This window comes from Gigantopelta aegis, chromosome 3 (assembly GCF_016097555.1).
Source record: "Gigantopelta aegis isolate Gae_Host chromosome 3, Gae_host_genome, whole genome shotgun sequence".
Classification (NCBI taxonomy): domain Eukaryota; kingdom Metazoa; phylum Mollusca; class Gastropoda; order Neomphalida; family Peltospiridae; genus Gigantopelta; species Gigantopelta aegis.
In genome coordinates, this window is record NC_054701.1 from 4,185,375 (window position 1) to 4,210,880 (window position 25,506).

Consider the following 25,506-nt stretch of genomic DNA (forward strand, 5'->3'; position numbering starts at 1 on the left):
TGAATTACATAATACATGTTCTCATCTAACACAGAACCATATTGTTGCTTATTTAGACGTCAATTTGTCAGGTACATTTTCAGTTGTGTTATTGAATAATTATTAATTTAACTCTAATAAATGCTAATTTTGATTGAAATTTCAAGTACATTTTCTGCAAAAGTTCCCCCCATTGAACATTGAATAAATATGTACATGTTTTCAATCTCGAGTTGTTTCTTAACACGCTTCTTTCATGGGTCATATTATGGACATAGGGCATTATCTGTCTGTCCTTATGTCCATCCATAAACTTTGTTTCCAGAGCATATATTTCTTATCAATTCATATACGATCATCAAACCTTGCATGCAGGTACAACTTTGGATGGAAGTGTGTCACGTGTACCATAATTAGGTTACTGAGACCTACTTTTCACATATTACTGCACATTAAAGGAAATCCATGTCCAGTCCATATCTTCCTTATCAATTATATAGGATGATTAAACCTTTGATGCAAGTACAATGCAGTCACTGTGACCTACTTTTCACATATTACTGCACATTAAAGGAAATCCATGTCCAGTCCATATCTTCCTTATCAATTATATAGGATGATTAAACCTTTGATGCAAGTACAATGCAGTCACTGTGACCTACTTTTCACATATTACTGCACATTAAAGGAAATCCATGTCCAGTCCATATCTTCCTTATCAATTATATAGGATGATTAAACCTTTGATGCAAGTACAATGCAGTCACTGTGACCTACTTTTCACATATTACTGCACATTAAAGGAAATCCATGTCCAGTCCATATCTTCCTTATCAATTATATAGGATGATTAAACCTTTGATGCAAGTACAATGCAGTCACTGTGACCTACTTTTCACATATTACTGCACATTAAAGGAAATCCATGTCCAGTCCATATCTTCCTTATCAATTATATAGGATGATTAAACCTTTGATGCAAGTACAATGCAGTCACTGTGACCTACTTTTCACATATTACTGCACATTAAAGGAAATCCATGTCCAGTCCATATCTTCCTTATCAATTATATAGGATGATTAAACCTTTGATGCAAGTACAATGCAGTCACTGTGACCTACTTTTCACATATTACTGCACATTAAAGGAAATCCATGTCCAGTCCATATCTTCCTTATCAATTATATAGGATGATTAAACCTTTGATGCAAGTACAATGCAGTCACTGTGACCTACTTTTGACAGGCATATCATGTACCTCACCAGTACTCTTGTGCTTTCTTTTGCTAATTGGGGGGGGGGGGGGGTTCCTGTCAAAAGAAAGATACAAAGATGTTTATAATAAATATACCATTTCATGGTGTTTTTTAAATATGATTTTTATGTCGACTTGTGATGTGTAAAAATCTTATTTTCACTCATTGCTTTGCAATTCGTGACAATTTGTGGTTTTCACACATCACTCATTGTCATAAAAATCGTATTAAAAAGAATAACAACATGAAAAAGCTTCTTTATATCCAGCTACAATAATAGTGTTGATATGTCAGTGTGATCAGATTCATTGTTGTCTGGTTCTGTGTTTGTTGTAGAACATGGAACTGGTAGTGTCCCTCATTGTGAAACCGTGATAATCTATCAAGCTGCAATAATACAGTTGATATAGCAGTAGAATCAGTGATATTTGTTGTCTGTTTCTGTGGTTTGTTGTAGAACATGAAACTGATCATATCCTTCTTTGTGAAGCTGTTTGGTTCTGTGTTTGTTGTAGAACATGAAACTGATCATATCCTTCATTGTGAAGCTGTGATATATCAATGTACAATAGCAGTGTTGATCAGTGTTATATGTTGTCTGGCTCTGTGGTTTGTTGTAGAACATGAAACTGATCATATCCTTCATTGTGAAGCTGTTTGGTTCTGTGTTTGTTGTAGAACATGAAACTGATCATATCCTTCATTGTGAAGCTGTGATATATCAATGTATAATAGCAGTGTTGATCAGTGTTATATGTTGTCTGTTTCTGTGGTTTGTTGTAGAACATGAAACTGATCATATCCTTCATTGTGAAGCTGTGATATATCAATGTACAATAGCAGTGTTGATCAGTGTTATATGTTGTCTGTTTCTGTGGTTTGTTGTAGAACATGAAACTGATCATATCCTTCATTGTGAAGCTGTTTGGTTCTGTGTTTGTTGTAGAACATGAAACTGATCATATCCTTCATTGTGAAGCTGTTTGGTTCTGTGTTTGTTGTAGAACATGGAATCGTTTGTGTCCCTCATTTTGAAGCCGTGATATATCAATGTACAATAACAGTTTTATATAGCAGTGTTGATCAGTGATATTTGTTGTCTGGTTCTGTATTTTTTGTAGAACATGGAGCCGCTAGTGTCCCTCATTGTGAAGCCGTCTCTGACAGAAGACGATGTCCTGGAGTGCAAGAAGGTCATCTTCCGCATCGTTGGCATGGAGAACAACAATGAACCCTTGCCTGTGCCAGGGGTGGGTGCACGGGGCAAGGGACCAAAGAGGTACACTGTCATGTAGCTTCACCAACCTTCACCAGAAAGTATTAGTTTTTAAACATAAGGCATTTATTTTACATTAAAACCCCTCTAAACTGGCCAGCCAAGTAAAATGTCTGGTTTTGAGGGGTTTTAAGTTTAGAGGTTCTGTTCTTTACTGATATTTAAAAAAGGACCATGAAAAATGTTCGATTTTGAGGGAATTGTTTTTTTTTTTGGGGGTTTTTTATAAGAATGGAGCAGTACTGTCAACTGTGAAGTGAGATATATAAAAAAATGTTTTTATTGAGGCCATTTATATCACATTTAATATATAATTGATGTAACTTTTTAAAAGATGAATCATAAATAATATTGTGTTAATTATTACTAAATGTGGATGTTTTTCTGTCAGAGGACCTATAGCAACAGCGTTGAAATATATGAAATGTTATATTAACGAGTTAAAAACACAAAATTAAAGATAATAAACATTCATTTATATCATGGCAGTGCTTACTAAACTGAGATGATCGTTTTAAAAAGAGGAGCAGTGTTACTGATGTTTCAAGTGAGATGTTACATAAACTATTATTAGATTTTTGAAACACATTTTTTTTTTATGTAGGCAATTTTTATTACATTTTATATATAACTGACTTAACTTTTTTAATGATAAATTATTTATATTTTATATATATTATTTATATTGGATACATGTATATATATATATTTATATTTATATACTACTAAACTGAGATTTTTTGTTGTTTATTTTGTTACCAGAGAGGAGCAGTACCGGCAGCTGTGGAGTGAGATGGAACAGCTGATTCGCGACTACGTGTCCGAGTCCACCAGACACGCGGCTGTCCTCGAGTGTCTCCTGGAGTGCAAGAAGCCATCGGAGGAAGTGAAATCATCTCCGAAGAAAGCACCCGAGAAGTCTGTCAAGGAAGAGAAGATGGAGACAGACAGTAATCCACCATGGAAGGAGTTTGACAAGTGGGTTTTTCATATATGTTTGCACTGGGGTTTGAACGAGAATTACATGTATGCAATAACCCAAGTGTGTTTTCCAACTTGCTGATTCAGAGCAATGAGTTTACTGTCACAGTCGTAGTCTTATTGATGCTGCCTTAGTGGAGCCATCAAACAGACCAACTTGTCACAGCAAAGCCACTTATCTATACACATGGACGTTAATTAAACACCAGCTAGTTTTCACCCTGTGGCCTATACATAGCAAGTAATTGTGGACACTTTGAGGATACAAAACACTGAAATTAATGTTCTGTGGATACAAAGGATATTGAAAAAAGTAGGCAGCAAGTGAGTGTCATTACATGAATACTTAATGTATTTTAGGGAAAAAACAGAAACTGTACATAAGTATAAAATTGTATGATAATTCACTAATGTGCTTACAATAAATAATGTATTCATGCCATTTCGGTAAATACCCAGTAGATAGAGACTGTGTAAAAACTCTCAGTATCAGGTTTAAACTCCGTTGGCTGGGACACTACTTCTAGGTGCCTCTTTGGCTGCAGGTGGTGCTTAACTAACTTCCAGGTGTATACACAGTATCAGCAAATAAAACAAACACACTAACATTATCACTATTCTAATTTCTACTTTTTTGTTGTTTTTTACAAATGTGTTGACTTGGAATAATGTATTAAACTCTAATGTCAGTGGGGTTTGGAGGGTTTTTAAAACAATAGTTGTGCTGAATAAGTGATGTGAAGTTTGTCTTCTGCTACCATCACTGAAAGTGCAAAGTAAAATTGTTATAAATCGTCTTATCGGCGGACAGTTTGTCACATACTTTGGGTGAATGTATTTAGTGCACTTCATATATCACCTCAAACTAAGTGCAATTTAATTTCAATGAATCATGGTCAAAAGAAAACCCATTTATCTTGGTATTTTATAGACTGAAATATATTTGGCGAGAATAGTGTCCAAGTTTAAAGATAACTCAACGGTTAATTATGATCTCTGATTGAAGATTTCAGCGTATAACAGAAATGGAAAAGCAAGAGTCATTGAAGGGAGATAAATCTACTGACCCGACGCCAACTAAACGGATGAAGTCCGAAGAATCTTTCTTCAAGTCTGGAGGTATTAAAACGTACAACTTTAATTTAGTACTGTTGGGCTGGAGGGAGACACAATTCAAGGTCTATAAAAATGTGGCAGGTTTCCTCTCTAAGACTGTATATCAAACTTACCAAATGTTTGACATGCAATAGCTGATAATTAATCAATCAATGTGCACTAGTGGTATCATTAAAGAAAACAAACTAACTTTCCCCCAGACCACAATATTAATAACATATGAAAGATCCACTCACTGTGTGTGTCATAATAACCACATATGTGTTGAGCACCACATTACTATTGGAGTCTATGATAACCGAAGTTTTTTTGAAAGATCCACTCACTGTGTGTGTCATAATAACCACATATGTGTTGAGCACCACATTACTATTGGAGTCTATGATAACCGAAGTTTTTTTGAAAGATCCACTCACTGTGTGTGTCATAATAACCACGTGTGTTGAACACCACATTACTATTGGAGTCTATGATAACCGAAGTTTTTTTGAAAGATCCACTCACTGTGTGTGTCATAATAACCACATATGTGTTGAGCACCACATTACTATTGGAGTCTATGATAACCGAAGTGTTTTTGAAAGATCCACTCACTGTGTGTGTCATAATAACCATACATGTGTTGAGCACCACATTACTATTGGAGTCTATGATAACCGAAGTGTTTTTGAAAGATCCACTCACTGTGTGTGTCATAATAACCATACACACCGGCCTCGGTGGCGTCGTGGCAGGCCATCGGTCTACAGGCTGGTAGGTACTGGGTTCGGATCCCAGTCGAGGCATGGGATTTTTAATCCAGATACCGACTCCAAACCCTGAGTGAGTGCTCCGCAAGGCTCAATGGGTAGGTGTAAACCACTTGCACCGACCAGTGATCCATAACTGGTTCAACAAAGGCCATGGTTTGTGCTATCCTGCCTGTGGGAAGCGCAAATAAAAGATCCCTTGCTGCCTGTCGTAAAAAGAGTAGCCTATGTGGCGACAGCGGGTTTCCTCTAAAAACAGTGTCAGAATGACCATATGTTTGACGTCCAATAGCCGATGATAAGATAAAAAATCAATGTGCTCTAGCAGCGTCATTAAATAAAACAAACTTTACTTTTTAATAACCATACATGTGTTGAGCACCACATTACTATTGGAGTCTATGATTACCGAAGTGTTTTTGAAAGATCCACTCACTGTGTGTGTCATAATAACCACATATGTGTTGAGCACCACATTACTATTGGAGTCTATGATTACCGAAGTGTTTTGGAAAGATCCACTCACTGTGTGTGTCATAATAACCACATATGTGTTGAGCACCACATTACTATTGGAGTCTATGATTACCGAAGTGTTTTGGAAAGATCCACTCACTGTGTGTGTCATAATAACCATATATGTGTTGAGCACCACATTACTATTGGAGTCTATGATAACCGAGTGTTTTTGGAGAAATATTCCTTTCCTTTTTTCCCCACAAATACATTAAGTAAAGTAAAGTGTATTGATTTATGGGTGACAACAGGGACACAGTCATTGTAGAGATTTAGTATTGGATGAGACTGACCAATATCATTAGTAATCTGTACAAACAAACATTAGCAGCATTATATACGGGCTTCTATTTTGGTAGGTGGGGCAGGCTGGCTTTGCCCGAATTAAACGAAAATGCCCGAATCTGCTTAACAACATGTATTGATATAGCAACAGCTATATAGGGTTGTAAATGAATCACTACATGGATTGCAACTAATTTTCAGAAAACATTTCAGGAGGGCACATTTTGCGCGAATATCTCTAATTTTTCTGCTCAAATTTGAAGTTTTGCTCCAGCACTAGCGAGGCAGTTGCCTCTCCTGCCCCCTGTCTCATACACTTATAATTGGCCGTAATGTTGGAGTAATGTTTTGATGACAAGTGTTATTTCTGGGTGTTTTAAAATGCCAAGTTAGTTAAGAGATATATTGTTGCATATTCCAGGCCAGAATCTGTTGACGATGTGGACGAACCGGATTAAAACCATTCATGGCAAAAGGCATCCCGAGTTTGTGGGTCGACTTGAAAGTGCGGGAAATGTCGCAGAGTTGTATCAGCACATGAAGGAAGAAGAGTAAGTAAATCATATCGGGATGGAATCGTTTACACACTGACACGAGATCTCCATGATGTTATACATGAAGGAAGAAGAGTAAGTAAATCACACCGGGGTGGAATCGTTTACACACTGACACGAGATCTCCATGATGTTACACATGAAGGAAGAAGAGTAAGTAAATCACACCGGGATGGAATCGTTTACACACTGACTGACACGAGATCTCCATGATGTTATACATGAAGGAAGAAGAGTAAGTAAATCACACCGGGATGGAATCGTTTACACACTGACTGACACGAGATCTCCATGATGTTACACATGAAGGAAGAAGAGTAAGTAAATCATATCGGGATGGAATCGTTTACACACTGACTGACACGAGATCTCCATGATGTTACACATGAAGGAAGAAGAGTAAGTAAATCATATCGGGATGGAATCGTTTACACACTGACTGACACGAGATCTCCATGATGTTATACATGAAGGAAGAAGAGTAAGTAAATCACACCGGGGTGGAATCGTTTACACACTGACACGAGATCTCCATGATGTTATACATGAAGGAAGAAGAGTAAGTAAATCACACCGGGATGGAATCGTTTACACACTGACACGAGATCTCCATGATGTTACACATGAAGGAAGAAGAGTAAGTAAATCACATCGGGATGGAATCGTTTACACACTGACTGACACGAGATCTCCATGATGTTACACATGAAGGAAGAAGAGTAAGTAAATCACACCGATATGGAATCGTTTACACACTGACTGACACGAGATCTCCATGATGTTACACATGAAGGAAGAAGAGTAAGTAAATCACACCGATATGGAATCGTTTACACACTGACTGACACGAGATCTCCATGATGTTACACATGAAGGAAGAAGAGTAAGTAAATCATATCGGGATGGAATCGTTTACACACTGACACGAGATCTCCATGATGTTACACATGAAGGAAGAAGAGTAAGTAAATCACATCGGGATGGAATCGTTTACACACTGACACGAGATCTCCATGATGTTACACATGAAGGAAGAAGAGTAAGTAAATCACATCGGGATGGAATCGTTTACACACTGACTGACACGAGATCTCCATGATGTTACACATGAAGAGTAAGTAAATCACATCGGGATGGAATCGTTTACACACTGACTGACACGAGATCTCCATGATGTTACACATGAAGGAAGAAGAGTAAGTAAATCATATCGGGATGGAATCGTTTACACACTGACACGAGATCTCCATGATGTTACACATGAAGGAAGAAGAGTAAGTAAATCACATCGGGATGGAATCGTTTATACACTGACACGAGATCTCCATGATGTTACACATGAAGGAAGAAGAGTAAGTAAATCACATCGGGATGGAATCGTTTACACACTGACTGACACGAGATCTCCATGATGTTACACATGAAGGAAGAAGAGTAAGTAAATCATATCGGGATGGAATCGTTTACACACTGACACGAGATCTCCATGATGTTACACATGAAGGAAGAAGAGTAAGTAATCACATCGGGATGGAATCGTTTATACACTGACACGAGATCTCCATGATGTTACACATGAAGGAAGAAGAGTAAGTAAATCACATCGGGATGGAATCGTTTACACACTGACTGACACGAGATCTCCATGATGTTACACATGAAGGAAGAAGAGTAAGTAAATCATATCGGGATGGAATCGTTTACACACTGACACGAGATCTCCATGATGTTACACATGAAGGAAGAAGAGTAAGTAAATCACACCGATATGGAATCGTTTACACACTGACTGACACGAGATCTCCATGATGTTACACATGAAGGAAGAAGAGTAAGTAAATCATATCGGGATGGAATCGTTTACACACTGACACGAGATCTCCATGATGTTACACATGAAGGAAGAAGAGTAAGTAAATCACATCGGGATGGAATCGTTTACACACTGACACGAGATCTCCATGATGTTACACATGAAGGAAGAAGAGTAAGTAAATCACATCGGGATGGAATCGTTTACACACTGACTGACACGAGATCTCCATGATGTTACACATGAAGAGTAAGTAAATCACATCGGGATGGAATCGTTTACACACTGACTGACACGAGATCTCCATGATGTTACACATGAAGGAAGAAGAGTAAGTAAATCATATCGGGATGGAATCGTTTACACACTGACACGAGATCTCCATGATGTTACACATGAAGGAAGAAGAGTAAGTAAATCACATCGGGATGGAATCGTTTATACACTGACACGAGATCTCCATGATGTTACACATGAAGGAAGAAGAGTAAGTAAATCACATCGGGATGGAATCGTTTACACACTGACTGACACGAGATCTCCATGATGTTACACATGAAGGAAGAAGAGTAAGTAAATCATATCGGGATGGAATCGTTTACACACTGACACGAGATCTCCATGATGTTACACATGAAGGAAGAAGAGTAAGTAAATCACATCGGGATGGAATCGTTTATACACTGACACGAGATCTCCATGATGTTACACATGAAGGAAGAAGAGTAAGTAAATCACATCGGGATGGAATCGTTTACACACTGACTGACACGAGATCTCCATGATGTTACACATGAAGGAAGAAGAGTAAGTAAATCATATCGGGATGGAATCGTTTACACACTGACACGAGATCTCCATGATGTTACACATGAAGGAAGAAGAGTAAGTAAATCACATCGGGATGGAATCGTTTATACACTGACACGAGATCTCCATGATGTTACACATGAAGGAAGAAGAGTAAGTAAATCACATCGGGATGGAATCGTTTACACACTGACTGACACGAGATCTCCATGATGTTACACATGAAGAGTAAGTAAATCACATCGGGATGGAATCGTTTACACACTGACTGACACGAGATCTCCATGATGTTACACATGAAGGAAGAAGAGTAAGTAAATCATATCGGGATGGAATCGTTTACACATTGACTGACACGAGATCTCCATGATGTTACATGTAACCCGGGGAAGAAGTAAAGATAACACTCCTTGTGGTTCCAATATTTTATTTGTAGACCAGTTGGAAAAACCAGACATCCACAATATCTATTTGATCAGACACTGGAAATGCAGTAGTGTATAAAATATATATATAATAATCAACCGATTCTCTGCAGAATAATTGGATAAAATAGTACTGACTGTCTGCTTCTGATCAAAGCCGATCGTAATCTGACAATTAGGAACAATCTAGTTATAAAGGGCGTAGTCCAAAAGCATGCAGTGCGTGTCTCGGTGTCGAGTCATCAGTCTTGCGTGAACTGTCATCGTCGCACGTGAATTAACAACTACTAACAAACCCAACACAATAAACAATGACCACTGCTAACAAAAAAGATGAAATAAACAACACACCTTTCTTTAACTATTTTATATTTAAAGATCCACTCCCTACAAATTAGTTTTTAAAAATACTTAATATATTATAATTAATATTTAATTGAAATCTTTGATAATTAATAATTTAACGCCTGGTTACATATTCCCCTCCCCGAGGTAAATGTCTCCTGACATTTAGTCACGATTCAGCTGTACATTTTATAAGACAGCTGCAAATAAAATACTGTTAATTACATCAAACATTGAAATATCACACTGAATTCAGACATAAAATACACTATAATGTATATATACTGCGATATACAAATTTGTCTCTGCAATACCTCAAATGTCCGAACCTAAACAAATACAAAACAAATTAGTTAGGTCAAATATATATAATTATCAAACACCACAGCTAATAACTTAGCTGAACACAACTGACCTGTAAAGCAATGAGTTACCTCAAATCACAGGTTAAATATCCAAATATCAGGTTTTGCAACTAGATTAATCAGCATTACTTTCAGTTTAGTGAATACTGAAATACTGGTCTCAACTGAACTGAAATACAAATAATCAATAAAAATTATTTACATACAACATCATAAAAATCACACAAAAATTTCATCAGTTGAGATATGTTGGGAACACACCCACTGTCCATATCTATCAGGTGGTTTCCGTGTGCGCTGTGGTCGTCCCACAGTCTGTTCAAGCATTGGGAAAACTTGAGAAGTATGTCCTTCACTGTGTAGCTGGTCACTATCTGTTATCTCCTGATCAGAAGTTGCTGCACTCACAGTATCAGGAATCACAGCAGAATCGTCTACAGCTTCAGGTTCCTGACTCACCCCCTCTGGTGATCGAAATTCTGGAACAACCTCTCCTGATGAGGATGAAGAATTAACTCCCACAGATGATGGACAATACAGCTGTACTGGGCTCAATCTCCGACGTTGAGGGATCACATATTTCAGGCTGGCCTGCGAGTTTTCACTTGAATCGGATTCCGAGCTGGACACCTCTCGTGGATACAACCTAACAGGCTTCTTCGGTTTAACCATATGGCTAACTCCGGTAATAATCTCCTAACAGGGAATAATGTTAAAAGGCAGCAACATATTACGATGGAGTGTCCTCACAGGACCCTTGCCCACTTCACGACGCACTCTATACACTGGAATATCCTCATTTGGTATTTGAGATACCAGGTAAGGTTCCTGTTCCCAACGATCAGCTAACTTTTGCTTTCCTTTCAAACCTACTTTCCTGACCAGCACTCTGTCACCTACTTCTAACTTTGTCTCTCTCACTCCTCTGTCATATCTGTCCTTATTCCTGTCACCGTATGCATTGGCTTGTTCTGCTGCAGCTCTGTAAGCATACCTCATTCTACCTCTCAACTTCTGCACATATGAACTTGTATCTAGGTCACCTTCTGTATGTGGATCTGTCCCCAGAAAAGCATCTACTGAGAGTCGTGGATTCCACCCGAACATCAAGAAATGTGGTGAATACCCAGTCGCATCACTCTTCGTCGAGTTGTATGCTTGTACTATAGGAGCAACATACGATTTCCAATCAGCTTTCTTCTTTTCATCCAATGTGGCAAGCATCTTTATCAATGTCTGGTTGAATCGCTCGGCTGACCCATTCTCCATTGGGTGATAAGGTGTAGTCCTCGTTTTCTGAACATTGGCTAGTTTACACAGCTCCTTGATCATTCGACTTTCAAAATTCCTTCCTTGGTCACTGTGTAACTGTTCAGGAAAACTGTAAAATAAAATAAAATGTTCATACAGTGCCTTAGCTGTGGTATGTGCAGTCTGATTTTTACAAGGTATTGCCTGAGCGTATCTCGTAAAATGGTCAGTTATGACTAAAATATTCTCATAACCCCCTTTTGACTTCTCTAAACTCAAGAAATCAATACAGACTAGCTGCATTGGTCTCATGGTTTCTATTGGAACCAAACCAGCTGTAGGTTTGATCGGAGTTTTCCTTCTTATACATCTACCACACTGTTCCACCTTCCTGTTAACATCCTTCTCTAGTCCTGGCCAGTAAAACCGTTGCTTGGCTAACCATAAGGTCTTTTCCTTTCCTTGATGCCCAGCATCATCATGGATACCTTTCAGTGCTATCTGTCGATAAAACTCTGGCAAAACCAACTGTCTTACCTTCTGACCGTCTAGAATAACATTTCTGTACAAAATTCCATTAACCAGTTCTAAACGTCTCCTCTCTCGAAGATACTTCTTTACAGCTGGTATCTCTCTCTGTACTCCTTGTCCCCTCTGAAACAAACCATACTTTACAATCTGTATAAGCCTAGCAGTAACCCGATCTTTGCGCTGCTCCGCAATCCAGTCAATACAACTGATATTATCGCCAAGATCCACGTGCTCACCGGCCGAATGAGCAGTAGTCTTGCTCGATACACTGTCAACCAAAGGAATGGATGCTATCGCTGCTTGACAGACTGCTTTCACAACATCTGCAAAGACCTGTCTGCTGAGACCATCTGCATCCGCATTCAACTTTCCTGCTCTATAAGACAAAGTAAAGTTATAGTTTGCTAAAGCAGCTACCCACCGATGACTGGTTGCATCCAGCTTGGCCTTCGTCAACACATAAGTTAGGGGATTGTTATCAGTGATAACATGAAATGAATTGCCATACAAATAATCATGAAATTTATCTGTGATAGCCCACTTCAATGAAACACACACTTTTTAATTCTGCTAGCTAGCACACAAATAATTTACCCCACAACACACGAATCTATGTCGAATCAAAACACTGTCGAACACATGTCGGTATTATCGGGTTGTAACCTCAACGGCGAAGGGAATCGACGTCGGATGTCTGGTTGTCCTCATCGGTTGAATAGGTCGTTAAACACGTTGGGCTCCATTTGTAACCCGGGGAAGAAGTAAAGATAACACTCTTTGTGGTTCCAATATTTTATTTGTAGACCAGTTGGAAAAACCAGACATCCACAATATCTATTTGATCAGACACTGGAAATGCAGTAGTGTATAAAATATATATATAATAATCAACCGATTCTCTGCAGAATAATTGGATAAAATAGTACTGACTGTCTGCTTCTGATCAAAGCCGATCGTAATCTGACAATTAGGAACAATCTAGTTATAAAGGGCGTAGTCCAAAAGCATGCAGTGCGTGTCTCGGTGTCGAGTCATCAGTCTTGCGTGAACTGTCATCGTCGCACGTGAATTAACAACTACTAACAAACCCAACACAATAAACAATGACCACTGCTAACAAAAAAGATGAAATAAACAACACACCTTTCTTTAACTATTTTATATTTAAAGATCCACTCCCTACAAATTAGTTTTTAAAAATACTTAATATATTATAATTAATATTTAATTGAAATCTTTGATAATTAATAATTTAACGCCTGGTTACATACACATGAAGGAAGAAGAGTAAGTAAATCACATCGGGATGGAATCGTTTACACACTGACTGACACGAGATCTCCATGATGTTACACATGAAGGAAGAAGAGTAAGTAAATCACATCGGGATGGAATCGTTTACACACTGACTGACACGAGATCTCCATGATGTTATACATGAAGGAAGAAGAGTAAGTAAATCACATCGGGATGGAATCGTTTATACACTGACACGAGATCTCCATGATGTTACACATGAAGGAAGAAGAGTAAGTAAATCATATCGGGATGGAATCGTTTACACACTGACTGACACGAGATCTCCATGATGTTATACATGAAGGAAGAAGAGTAAGTAAATCATATCGGGATGGAATTGTTTACACACTGACACGAGATCTCCATGATGTTATACATGAAGGAAGAAGAGTAAGTAAATCATATCGGGATGGAATCGTTTACACACTGACTGACACGAGATCTCCATGATGTTATACATGAAGGAAGAAGAGTAAGTAAATCACACCGGGGTGGAATCGTTTACACACTGACACGAGATCTCCATGATGTTACACATGAAGGAAGAAGAGTAAGTAAATCATATCGGGATGGAATCGTTTACACACTGACACGAGATCTCCATGATGTTATACATGAAGGAAGAAGAGTAAGTAAATCATATCGGGATGGAATCGTTTACACACTGACTGACACGAGATCTCCATGATGTTACACATGAAGGAAGAAGAGTAAGTAAATCACATCGGGATGGAATCGTTTACACACTGACTGACACGAGATCTCCATGATGTTATACATGAAGGAAGAAGAGTAAGTAAATCACATCGGGATGGAATCGTTTATACACTGACACGAGATCTCCATGATGTTACACATGAAGGAAGAAGAGTAAGTAAATCATATCGGGATGGAATCGTTTACACACTGACTGACACGAGATCTCCATGATGTTATACATGAAGGAAGAAGAGTAAGTAAATCATATCGGGATGGAATTGTTTACACACTGACACGAGATCTCCATGATGTTATACATGAAGGAAGAAGAGTAAGTAAATCATATCGGGATGGAATCGTTTACACACTGACTGACACGAGATCTCCATGATGTTATACATGAAGGAAGAAGAGTAAGTAAATCACACCGGGGTGGAATCGTTTACACACTGACACGAGATCTCCATGATGTTACACATGAAGGAAGAAGAGTAAGTAAATCATATCGGGATGGAATCGTTTACACACTGACACGAGATCTCCATGATGTTATACATGAAGGAAGAAGAGTAAGTAAATCATATCGGGATGGAATCGTTTACACACTGACTGACACGAGATCTCCATGATGTTACACATGAAGGAAGAAGAGTAAGTAAATCACATCGGGATGGAATTGTTTACACACTGACACGAGATCTCCATGATGTTACACATGAAGGAAGAAGAGTAAGTAAATCACATCGGGATGGAATCGTTTACACACTGACACGAGATCTCCATGATGTTACACATGAAGGAAGAAGAGTAAGTAAATCACACCGGGATGGAATCGTTTACACACTGACACGAGATCTCCATGATGTTACACATGAAGGAAGAAGAGTAAGTAAATCACATCGGGATGGAATCGTTTACACACTGACACGAGATCTCCATGATGTTATACATGAAGGAAGAAGAGTAAGTAAATCACATTGGGATGGAATTGTTTACACACTGACTGACACGAGATCTCCATGATGTTATACATGAAGGAAGAAGAGTAAGTAAATCACACCGGGATGGAATCGTTTACACACTGACTGACACGAGATCTCCATGATGTTACACATGAAGGAAGAAGAGTAAGTAAATCATATCGGGATGGAATCGTTTACACACTGACACGAGATCTCCATGATGTTATACATGAAGGAAGAAGAGTAAGTAAATCATATCGGGATGGAATCGTTTACACACTGACACGAGATCTCCATGATGTTATACATGAAGGAAGAAGAGTAAGTAAATCACACCGGGATGGAATCGTTTACACACTGACTGACACGAGATCTCCATGATGTTACACATGAAGGAAGAAGAGTAAGTAAATCACACTGATATGGAATCGTTTACACACTGACACGAGATCTCCATGATGTTACACATGAAGGAAGAAGAGTAAGTAAATCACACCGGGATGGAATCGTTTACACACTGACACGAGATCTCCATGATGTTATACATGAAGGAAGAAGAGTAAGTAAATCACATTGGGATGGAATTGTTTACACACTGACTGACACGAGATCTCCATGATGTTATACATGAAGGAAGAAGAGTAAGTAAATCACACCGATATGGAATCGTTTACACACTGACTGACACGAGATCTCCATGATGTTACACATGAAGGAAGAAGAGTAAGTAAATCACATCGGGATGGAATCGTTTACACACTGACTGACACGAGATCTCCATGATGTTATACATGAAGGAAGAAGAGTAAGTAAATCACATCGGGATGGAATCGTTTACACACTGACACGAGATCTCCATGATGTTATACATGAAGGAAGAAGAGTAAGTAAATCACATCGGGATGGAATCGTTTACACACTGACACGAGATCTCCATGATGTTATACATGAAGGAAGAAGAGTAAGTAAATCACATCGGGATGGAATCGTTTACACACTGACTGACACGAGATCTCCATGATGTTACACATGAAGGAAGAAGAGTAAGTAAATCACATCGGGATGGAATCGTTTACACACTGACACGAGATCTCCATGATGTTATACATGAAGGAAGAAGAGTAAGTAAATCACATCGGGATGGAATCGTTTACACACTGACACGAGATCTCCATGATGTTACACATGAAGGAAGAAGAGTAAGTAAATCACATCGGGATGGAATCGTTTACACACTGACTGACACGAGATCTCCATGATGTTACACATGAAGGAAGAAGAGTAAGTAAATCACATCGGGATGGAATCGTTTACACACTGACTGACACGAGATCTCCATGATGTTACACATGAAGAGTAAGTAAATCATATCGGGATGGAATCGTTTACACACTGACTGACACGAGATCTCCATGATGTTATACATGAAGGAAGAAGAGTAAGTAAATCACATTGGGATGGAATTGTTTACACACTGACTGACACGAGATCTCCATGATGTTATACATGAAGGAAGAAGAGTAAGTAAATCACACCGGGATGGAATCGTTTACACACTGACACGAGATCTCCATGATGTTACACATGAAGGAAGAAGAGTAAGTAAATCATATCGGGATGGAATCGTTTACACACTGACACGAGATCTCCATGATGTTACACATGAAGGAAGAAGAGTAAGTAAATCACATCGGGATGGAATCGTTTACACACTGACTGACACGAGATCTCCATGATGTTATACATGAAGGAAGAAGAGTAAGTAAATCATATCGGGATGGAATCGTTTACACACTGACTGACACGAGATCTCCATGATGTTATACATGAAGGAAGAAGAGTAAGTAAATCATATCGGGATGGAATCGTTTACACACTGACTGACACGAGATCTCCATGATGTTATACATGAAGGAAGAAGAGTAAGTAAATCACACCGGGGTGGAATCGTTTACACACTGACTGACACGAGATCTCCATGATGTTATACATGAAGGAAGAAGAGTAAGTAAATCACACCGGGATGGAATCGTTTACACACTGACACGAGATCTCCATGATGTTACACATGAAGGAAGAAGAGTAAGTAAATCACATCGGGATGGAATCGTTTACACACTGACTGACACGAGATCTCCATGATGTTATACATGAAGGAAGAAGAGTAAGTAAATCACATCGGGATGGAATCGTTTACACACTGACACGAGATCTCCATGATGTTACACATGAAGGAAGAAGAGTAAGTAAATCACATCGGGATGGAATCGTTTACACACTGACTGACACGAGATCTCCATGATGTTATACATGAAGGAAGAAGAGTAAGTAAATCACACCGGGATGGAATCGTTTACACACTGACACGAGATCTCCATGATGTTACACATGAAGAGTAAGTAAATCACATTGGGATGGAATTGTTTACACACTGACACGAGATCTCCATGATGTTACACATGAAGGAAGAAGAGTAAGTAAATCACATCAGGATGGAATCGTTTACACACTGACTGACACGAGATCTCCATGATGTTACACATGAAGAGTAAGTAAATCATATCGGGATGGAATCGTTTACACACTGACTGACACGAGATCTCCATGATGTTACACATGAAGAGTAAGTAAATCACATTGGGATGGAATCGTTTACACACTGACTGACACGAGATCTCCATGATGTTACACATGAAGAGTAAGTAAATCACATTGGGATGGAATTGTTTACACACTGACACGAGATCTCCATGATGTTACACATGAAGGAAGAAGAGTAAGTAAATCACACTGGGATGGAATTGTTTACACACTGACACGAGATCTCCATGATGTTACACATGAAGAGTAAGTAAATCATATCGGGATGGAATTGTTTACACACTGACTGACACGAGATCTCCATGATGTTACACATGAAGAGTAAGTAAATCACATTGGGATGGAATCGTTTACACACTGACTGACACGAGATCTCCATGATGTTATACATGAAGGAAGAAGAGTAAGTAAATCACATTGGGATGGAATCGTTTACACACTGACTGACACGAGATCTCCATGATGTTACACATGAAGGAAGAAGAGTAAGTAAATCACATCGGGATGGAATCGTTTACACACTGACACGAGATCTCCATGATGTTACACATGAAGGAAGAAGAGTAAGTAAATCACATCGGGATGGAATCGTTTACACACTGACTGACACGAGATCTCCATGATGTTACACATGAAGGAAGAAGAGTAAGTAAATCACATCGGGATGGAATCGTTTACACACTGACACGAGATCTCCATGATGTTACACATGAAGGAAGAAGAGTAAGTAAATCACATCGGGATGGAATCGTTTACACACTGACTGACACGAGATCTCCATGATGTTACACATGAAGGAAGAAGAGTAAGTAAATCACATCGGGATGGAATCGTTTACACACTGACACGAGATCTCCATGATGTTACACATAACGGAAGAAGAGTAAGTAAATCACATCGGGATGGAATCGTTTACACACTGACTGACACGAGATCTCCATGATGTTACACAATTTTCATTAGACTGATTTTGACCTTTGACATTGAATGAAATTGAAATAACAGTTAGCAGGCATTTGTGACAAGAATTTTGTACTGAACAGTCCTGTTTGATGGAGGCTCAAACATTGTGTTAGGTTTACAAGCAGAACATCTCGGTAGTTTCCTCTCTAGGTCTGATGTTGTTAGGAGTGGAACAGCACAGGTACCTTTGATAGTCATGTATCTGTCAAGTGAACTAGATAGTTTACAGGTCTCACATCCTCATACAGATTGACAGTTCACTCAGCCTAACCTAACATATATATATATATGGACAGTAGCACAATTGTTTATGTTGGGTTTTTTATTTCCTTCATTTATTGTTTATTTTGTGTACATACTTACATGCAATTGACCCTACTGAGTCACATGGTATGGCAACTACATGTGTATAAATTCTTTATAATCCAATCTGTGTGTTAACCTGAGTATGAAGACCATCTGCTTTACAAACTATCATGTTGGCTTTTGTAGACAGTTGGGGAGTTTTTATATACCAAATACATTCATCCTGCAATGGTGCCATTTAAGTCTGGCTTTTGTAGACAGTTGGGGAGTTTTGATATACCAGATACATTGATCCTGCAATGGTGCCATTTAAGTCTGGCTTTTGTAGACAGTTGGGGAGTTTTGATATACCAGATACATTCATCCTGAAATGGTGCCATTTAAGTCTGGCTTTTGTAGACAGTTGGGGAGTTTTGATATACCAGATACATTCATCCTGCAATGGTGCCATTTAAGTCTGGCTTTTGTAGACAGTTGGGGAGTTTTGATATACCAGATACATTCATCCTGCAATGGTGCCATTTAAGTCTGGCTTTTGTAGACAGTTGGGGAGTTTTGATATACCAGATACATTCATCCTGCAATGGTGCCATTTAAGTCTGGCTTTTGTAGACAGTTGGGGAGTTTTGATATACCAGATACATTCATCCTGCAATGGTGCCATTTAAGTCTGGCTTTTGTAGACAGTTGGGGAGTTTTGATATACCAGATACATTCATCCTGCAATGGTGCCATTTAAGTCTGGCTTTTGTAGACAGTTGGGGAGTTTTGATATACCAGATACATTCATCCTGCAATGGTGCCATTTAAGTCTGGCTTTTGTAGACAGTTGGGGAGTTTTGATATACCAGATACATTCATCCTGCAATGGTGCCATTTAAGTCTGGCTTTTGTAGACAGTTGGGGAGTTTTGATATACCAGATACATTCATCCTGCAATGGTGCCATTTAAGTCTGGCTTTTGTAGACAGTTGGGGAGTTTTGATATACCAGATACATTGATCCTGCAATGGTGCCATTTAAGTCTGGCTTTCCTTATAGACAGACAGCTTGCATGCATATAATGACATCATATATTAGTCAAAACTACATGTACATCACTAAGTTTATATGTACAATAGATGTTCAGCATATATATATATATATATATATATATATATATATATATATATATATAGCAAACACTGTTCGATATTGGCAGTGTTCACATACTTGACTCAATGGCATTAATTTTTTCAAGTTATTCGATGTACAGTACAATATTTAAAAACATAAATGTGGTATTGCTGAAATGGCATCATTAGTATTTCCTACTCTACAGATTTATTACTTTTTTTCTTCTTGTGTTTTTCAGGGAAGCCCCACCGGAGACACAGCTATCATCTCAAGCCCCCAGACTACCCCATCCCAAACAGCCGACGTGTAGACGCTAGGCATTGTCAACAACCACTGTTCAAATTGTGTCTACACAATAATGTTTCACCGGGGCGATATTACAATTGGTTGTCCAGTCACCTAGTAGTTGTTGGCCAAAACAGACAAATAAACCAACATGCTAGATGATGAAGATTTCACTTCAACTTATTTTCGAACATATATCCAATTAATGTTCAAGCACGCTGTCCTGGGCACACACCTCAGCTGTCTGGGCTGTCTATCCAGGACAGTGGGTTAGTTGGTTAGTGAGAGAGAAGAGAGTGTAGTGGTCTTACACCTACCCATTGAATTGTTAAGACCCATACCGGGTTGTGAACCCAGAACCTACCATCCTTATGTCCAATAGCTTAACCACGACGCCACCAAGGCCAGTTGCTGAAGATGCTGATTCTGATGCTTTTGTTCTCATCAAAAAATGTTTGCCTGTCATTTACAAGCTACAACAACTGAGCTTACTTAGACTTAGATACTGTATTTGAAACACACACGTACCCACATACACTCACACACACACTCGGAACTCATACACATGTATACACATACTTACACACATTTATTACACAATTTATATACACAAGAAAGAAAAACATTAAATAAACAAATTTTAAAAAATCACAACACAAGTTTTGCGCATTTCTCTTCTTCTGTTTTTAATGCATACCCAGGTATGCTATTGCTTTTGGAACAAATACAATTATATTTTGCAAGAACATGATCGCCCACTATTTTTTTAAAATATTTTATTTAAAAGTAGAAGTAAGTACATGTAGCTGGCAACTGGCATTAAAATTTTATTCTGTTTCATATATTCATCTTTCTAAATGTTCATGTTGGTAATAGATTAATAACTTGGATTTCACAAAGTGTTTCAAATTCCAGTGACTTATCATTTACAGCAACAGTATTAACTGCATATGATTTATGCAAAAATTATAAACCCAAAGTACTCTCACTGTGCGATTTTGAGGAGAGTCCGGGAGCCTGAGGCTCGCAAAAATCATATAGGACTCTTTAGCTTGGCTAGCATACGAGCCCACAAAATGACACCATCAACATATATCTCAAAATCTTGGGAAACCACAGTCTTGAATGGTGATCTTTTCCTTGGTTTTATGAAAAACATTTAGTGTATCTTCTGTTCTACCAGAAACCGTGCTGCTTGTTGGGCTAGTGGCAGGCTCTCAAGATTTGCAAACAGGGAGTCCTTATGACCACTATCACCATTAAGACTGCAGCTTGTTGGGTTGGTGGCAGGCTCTCAAGATTTGCCAACAGGGAGTCCTTATGACCACTATCACCATTAAGACTGTTAAGCAGTTACAACAAGTAACAACATGACAAATAGTGGTGTTGTGCCTTTACAAACATAAACTAGTGAATTTCAACAATGTTTGATATTTAGAACCCTTCAACATTGGAACTTGTCATCTCCAGATAAGATTTGAATATTTTAGGTTGTTGAAATTATAGGCAATTTTTCACTCAGAACAAAATTTCATCATTTTTTTTTTGACAATATCCACATACATATTGTTTCAAATGTAGTCTAGCTGTACATTAGACATTGTTGCACTTAAAAAACAAATCCATGTAAGTTACATTATGTTTGTGTATGAATGTTTATGTGCATCCAGCAAAAGAGAACGATTTTATGAATCCAATTCTAGTTTGTAAGTTTCATTGTCATTGAATAAAAAGAGAACAATACAGACATGCTTTGTTTTCTGTACGTATTGACATTTTCAGTCTGCTTTGAATTTGCCCCATGTCAGTGTTGATGCCCCCTACAGTGATTTTAAATATCATATTAACCAATATATCTTTTCAACTTGGCAAGAAGATTGGGACAGTGTGGTTGCGAACAACCTTCATTCTGTCAAGCCAGTCCTGGGAGATTGGCAGTTATCCTATAGACAGTGCATGAAGGATGAAATAGTCTTGTGCCGTGCCCGCATCAGCCATACATATTTGACACATTCATTTATTTTAAAGAAGGACCCTCCACCTCAGTGTGAACATTGTCATTGTACATTGACTGTGCACCACATTTTGGTGGAGTGTGATCATCTGAAGCCGACGAGAAATGATATAGTTGGTAACAGAACTGTTTTGGAATGTTTTAAATTCCATCCAGAATTAAGTTTTAAAGTTTTAAAAACTTTGATTTATATACAAACATTTAAAATATAGGCCTACTTACCTTGATATTTGTATTATATTGTACTTTTCTACACAGCTCTTTAGACTGGTTTTACATAATTGTATAAATAATATTTTCATATACTTACCATTTATGACATCCAATAGCCGATGTGTATTTTTGGGCTGGGGTGTTGTTAAGCATTCATTCATTATTGTAATTTTTGTCTCTATTTTAACAAGTAAAAAGGCGAGATATAGGTATAAAGTTTCTAGTCTAGATCGGTTTCTCACAAACTATAAGTCCTAGGTCAGTGAAACTTGGTTTATAGTTTATAGAAAATATTTCTGGTAGGTGAGACATTTACTTCTGAGAAGTCTTGTTATTTTGGCTTTGTATGTCTACCCTACATTTGGGAAATAACTAGATGCCATCTCCTGTACATACATACAACATGTGCCATTAGCAGGTTTCTTCTTTAATATTAATATTTAACAGACCTTGCCGGAAATAAGTGGGTGAGGTGCAGTACAAATAATAAGTGAGGCACTAATCAAGTGACATTACAGCTGGACAAAAGGGCACTCTTTCGTATTTTTGAAGGGGGTGGACATCAGGGTCTCTGTTGTGTCTTTGGCGCTGAATTAACCATGATGAAACAAAGTAATGATTGTTATTCAAACATTGCTCTTTCCCCTCGAAAATTACACAACCTGTCAATTCAGCCAAACTACCACCAGTAACCTATTTCCTACTACCACCAGTGACCTATTTCCTGTCTTGATGAAATTATGCAAAGTCTGTATTCCTCATTTATGTCCCTTCCCTCATCTAGTAACTTCCATTTTCATTTCTAAGAATCTCACTCTCCCACAAATATCTGTCAGCCTCAAACTGTTAAACTAGAATTCACTTTTACAATCAGCCCTGCCAATATGGAGCAGATTATCACTTGATGGTTGAGTACTTGTCTGAGGTGCAATGGGGAAATGATTGCCCTTGATGAAAGCAATTTTTTCTCCATAGCAACCATAAAACATAAATTGCCCCGTCATTGTCTGATACATGTACCGTCCTGTCTTTGGGAAAGTACATATAAGAATCACTTTCAGCTTTTTTGAAGAAAAGGCCTCTCTCAATCAAGTCAAAATGGATGTAATATCTTAGACACTAAAGTGTCGTAAAACGGTTATGTTAGAAATCAAACGGGCAATGTAAAAGTGACTCCTGAAACTTGCAACTTAGCCTAATTACATTTTATTATGACACGTAGTCATCAGAGGAAATCCGCTACATTTTTCCTTTTATATCCACCTTCCCACAGACAGGAAAGCGCATGCCTTTGACCAGTTGTGGTGCACTGGATGGAACCAGAAAAAAATGAGCTGAATGGATCCACAGAGGTGGTTTGATTCTGCAATGCAAGCACTTCAAGTGAGCACTCAACCAACAGGTAAATCCTGCCACTTAATATGTATGTTCCACATAGGTAATTAGATAATGACCATGCATTAGTCATTACAGTTTAGTTATAGTCACGGCATATTCCTGTCCGGTTGTTTTAATCACTCAAACACACCACTCATTTAGATACAAGGCATCCAGGGCTGGTAGTCCTGCTGCTAAAAACCATAGAGGACAAAAACACAAAAACAAACTAAGCCACAAATCTAAAATGTAAACATTCAAATTAGCAGGTGTGCAAATAATACCAAGATCTAGTTCAGTTGGTAGAGCACTCACCTGAGATTCTGTGGTCATAGTTCCGAGACCTCTATGACCAGTGCCCAGTGCTGGTATGTGCTCTCCTGTATGTCGGAAACTGCTTGGATGACTGTGTCAGAACTATCAAATACCAGTGTGTGTGTGTGGGGGGGGGGGGGGGGGGGGGTATTTGTTATATCTGTGAAAATGTCCTTACAAGTAATTTGAAAGGCGAGTCTGGCAACCATGAGCCGTACCACTATTTTTACACTGTGCCGCCCCTGTTTGTTCTGAGGGTCAATACCCCCCCCCCCCCCCTGCTCTAAGTGAATTTCTTTAAAAATACTATTTTGGGGGAGCATAACCCAGACCCCGCTAAAAATTTCACTCACAGTCAAAACCTTGCAGCACACACCCTTGCTTCTAAAATTATGTAACACCCATTAATACCCCTAACATGAGATTTTAAAAAGTGCATATTTTGGGCATAAAAATAAGACATAACTAAAATGAACAAGGCAAATACAAATATTCAACCAATTAAAATGCCTCGAAACGAGCCACATGGTAGGGAGTCTAGAGACAAGAGTAGTAACATGACCAATTCAATTCAGTTTTCAATTCAATTCAATGTATTGCATATTACCAAACAAACTGGTGTCAGCAAACAGATAAAAACAAACATACACCATCAATAACAACAACAATTAATAATAATAATAATAACAACAGTATTAACAATATTAATGACGAAGAAACGAAATGTGTATTATATTTACGGTATACGAATAAAATTAATATGTAATAATAAAGTATATCATAAAAATAAAATGGTCAAAGTACTTGGAAATAATTAAATTAAATTACTTCCCCACAGATAGCTGGAACACGAACTTTACGTTTAGAAATAAAGCCGTCAATTGTTAAGAATTTCAATGTCACTATTATTGTATGACATAATAAATATAAATTGGGAAGGACTTTCCTTTGGAAGTGTCACTAACTCAAACCCTAACTCTATTTATTATGTAAGTATTTATAATGTTCTTTATACCATAAATTGTAAATTGCTATTTAGAGTAGAGAAGTCGGAAAAGAGGTTTAACTTATGACCATTAAAAAGGAGGAAATAACTAACGGAC

General features: G+C 38.1%; 1 protein-coding gene across 1 annotated transcript in view; it reads left to right on the forward strand.

The window, feature by feature from the left end:
* Positions 1 to 22,227, forward strand: part of LOC121367406 (integrator complex subunit 13-like) — a 253,339-nt gene extending 231,112 nt beyond the window's left edge. Inside the window, exons 13-17 of the mRNA XM_041491560.1 lie at positions 2,358 to 2,515; positions 3,275 to 3,490; positions 4,500 to 4,612; positions 6,581 to 6,710; positions 20,438 to 22,227. Of these exons, the coding sequence (XP_041347494.1) occupies positions 2,358 to 2,515; positions 3,275 to 3,490; positions 4,500 to 4,612; positions 6,581 to 6,710; positions 20,438 to 20,516 (696 nt within the window). The 3' untranslated portion in view covers positions 20,517 to 22,227. The remainder of the gene's footprint in view (positions 1 to 2,357; positions 2,516 to 3,274; positions 3,491 to 4,499; positions 4,613 to 6,580; positions 6,711 to 20,437) is intronic.
* The last annotated feature ends 3,279 nt before the right edge of the window (positions 22,228 to 25,506 follow it).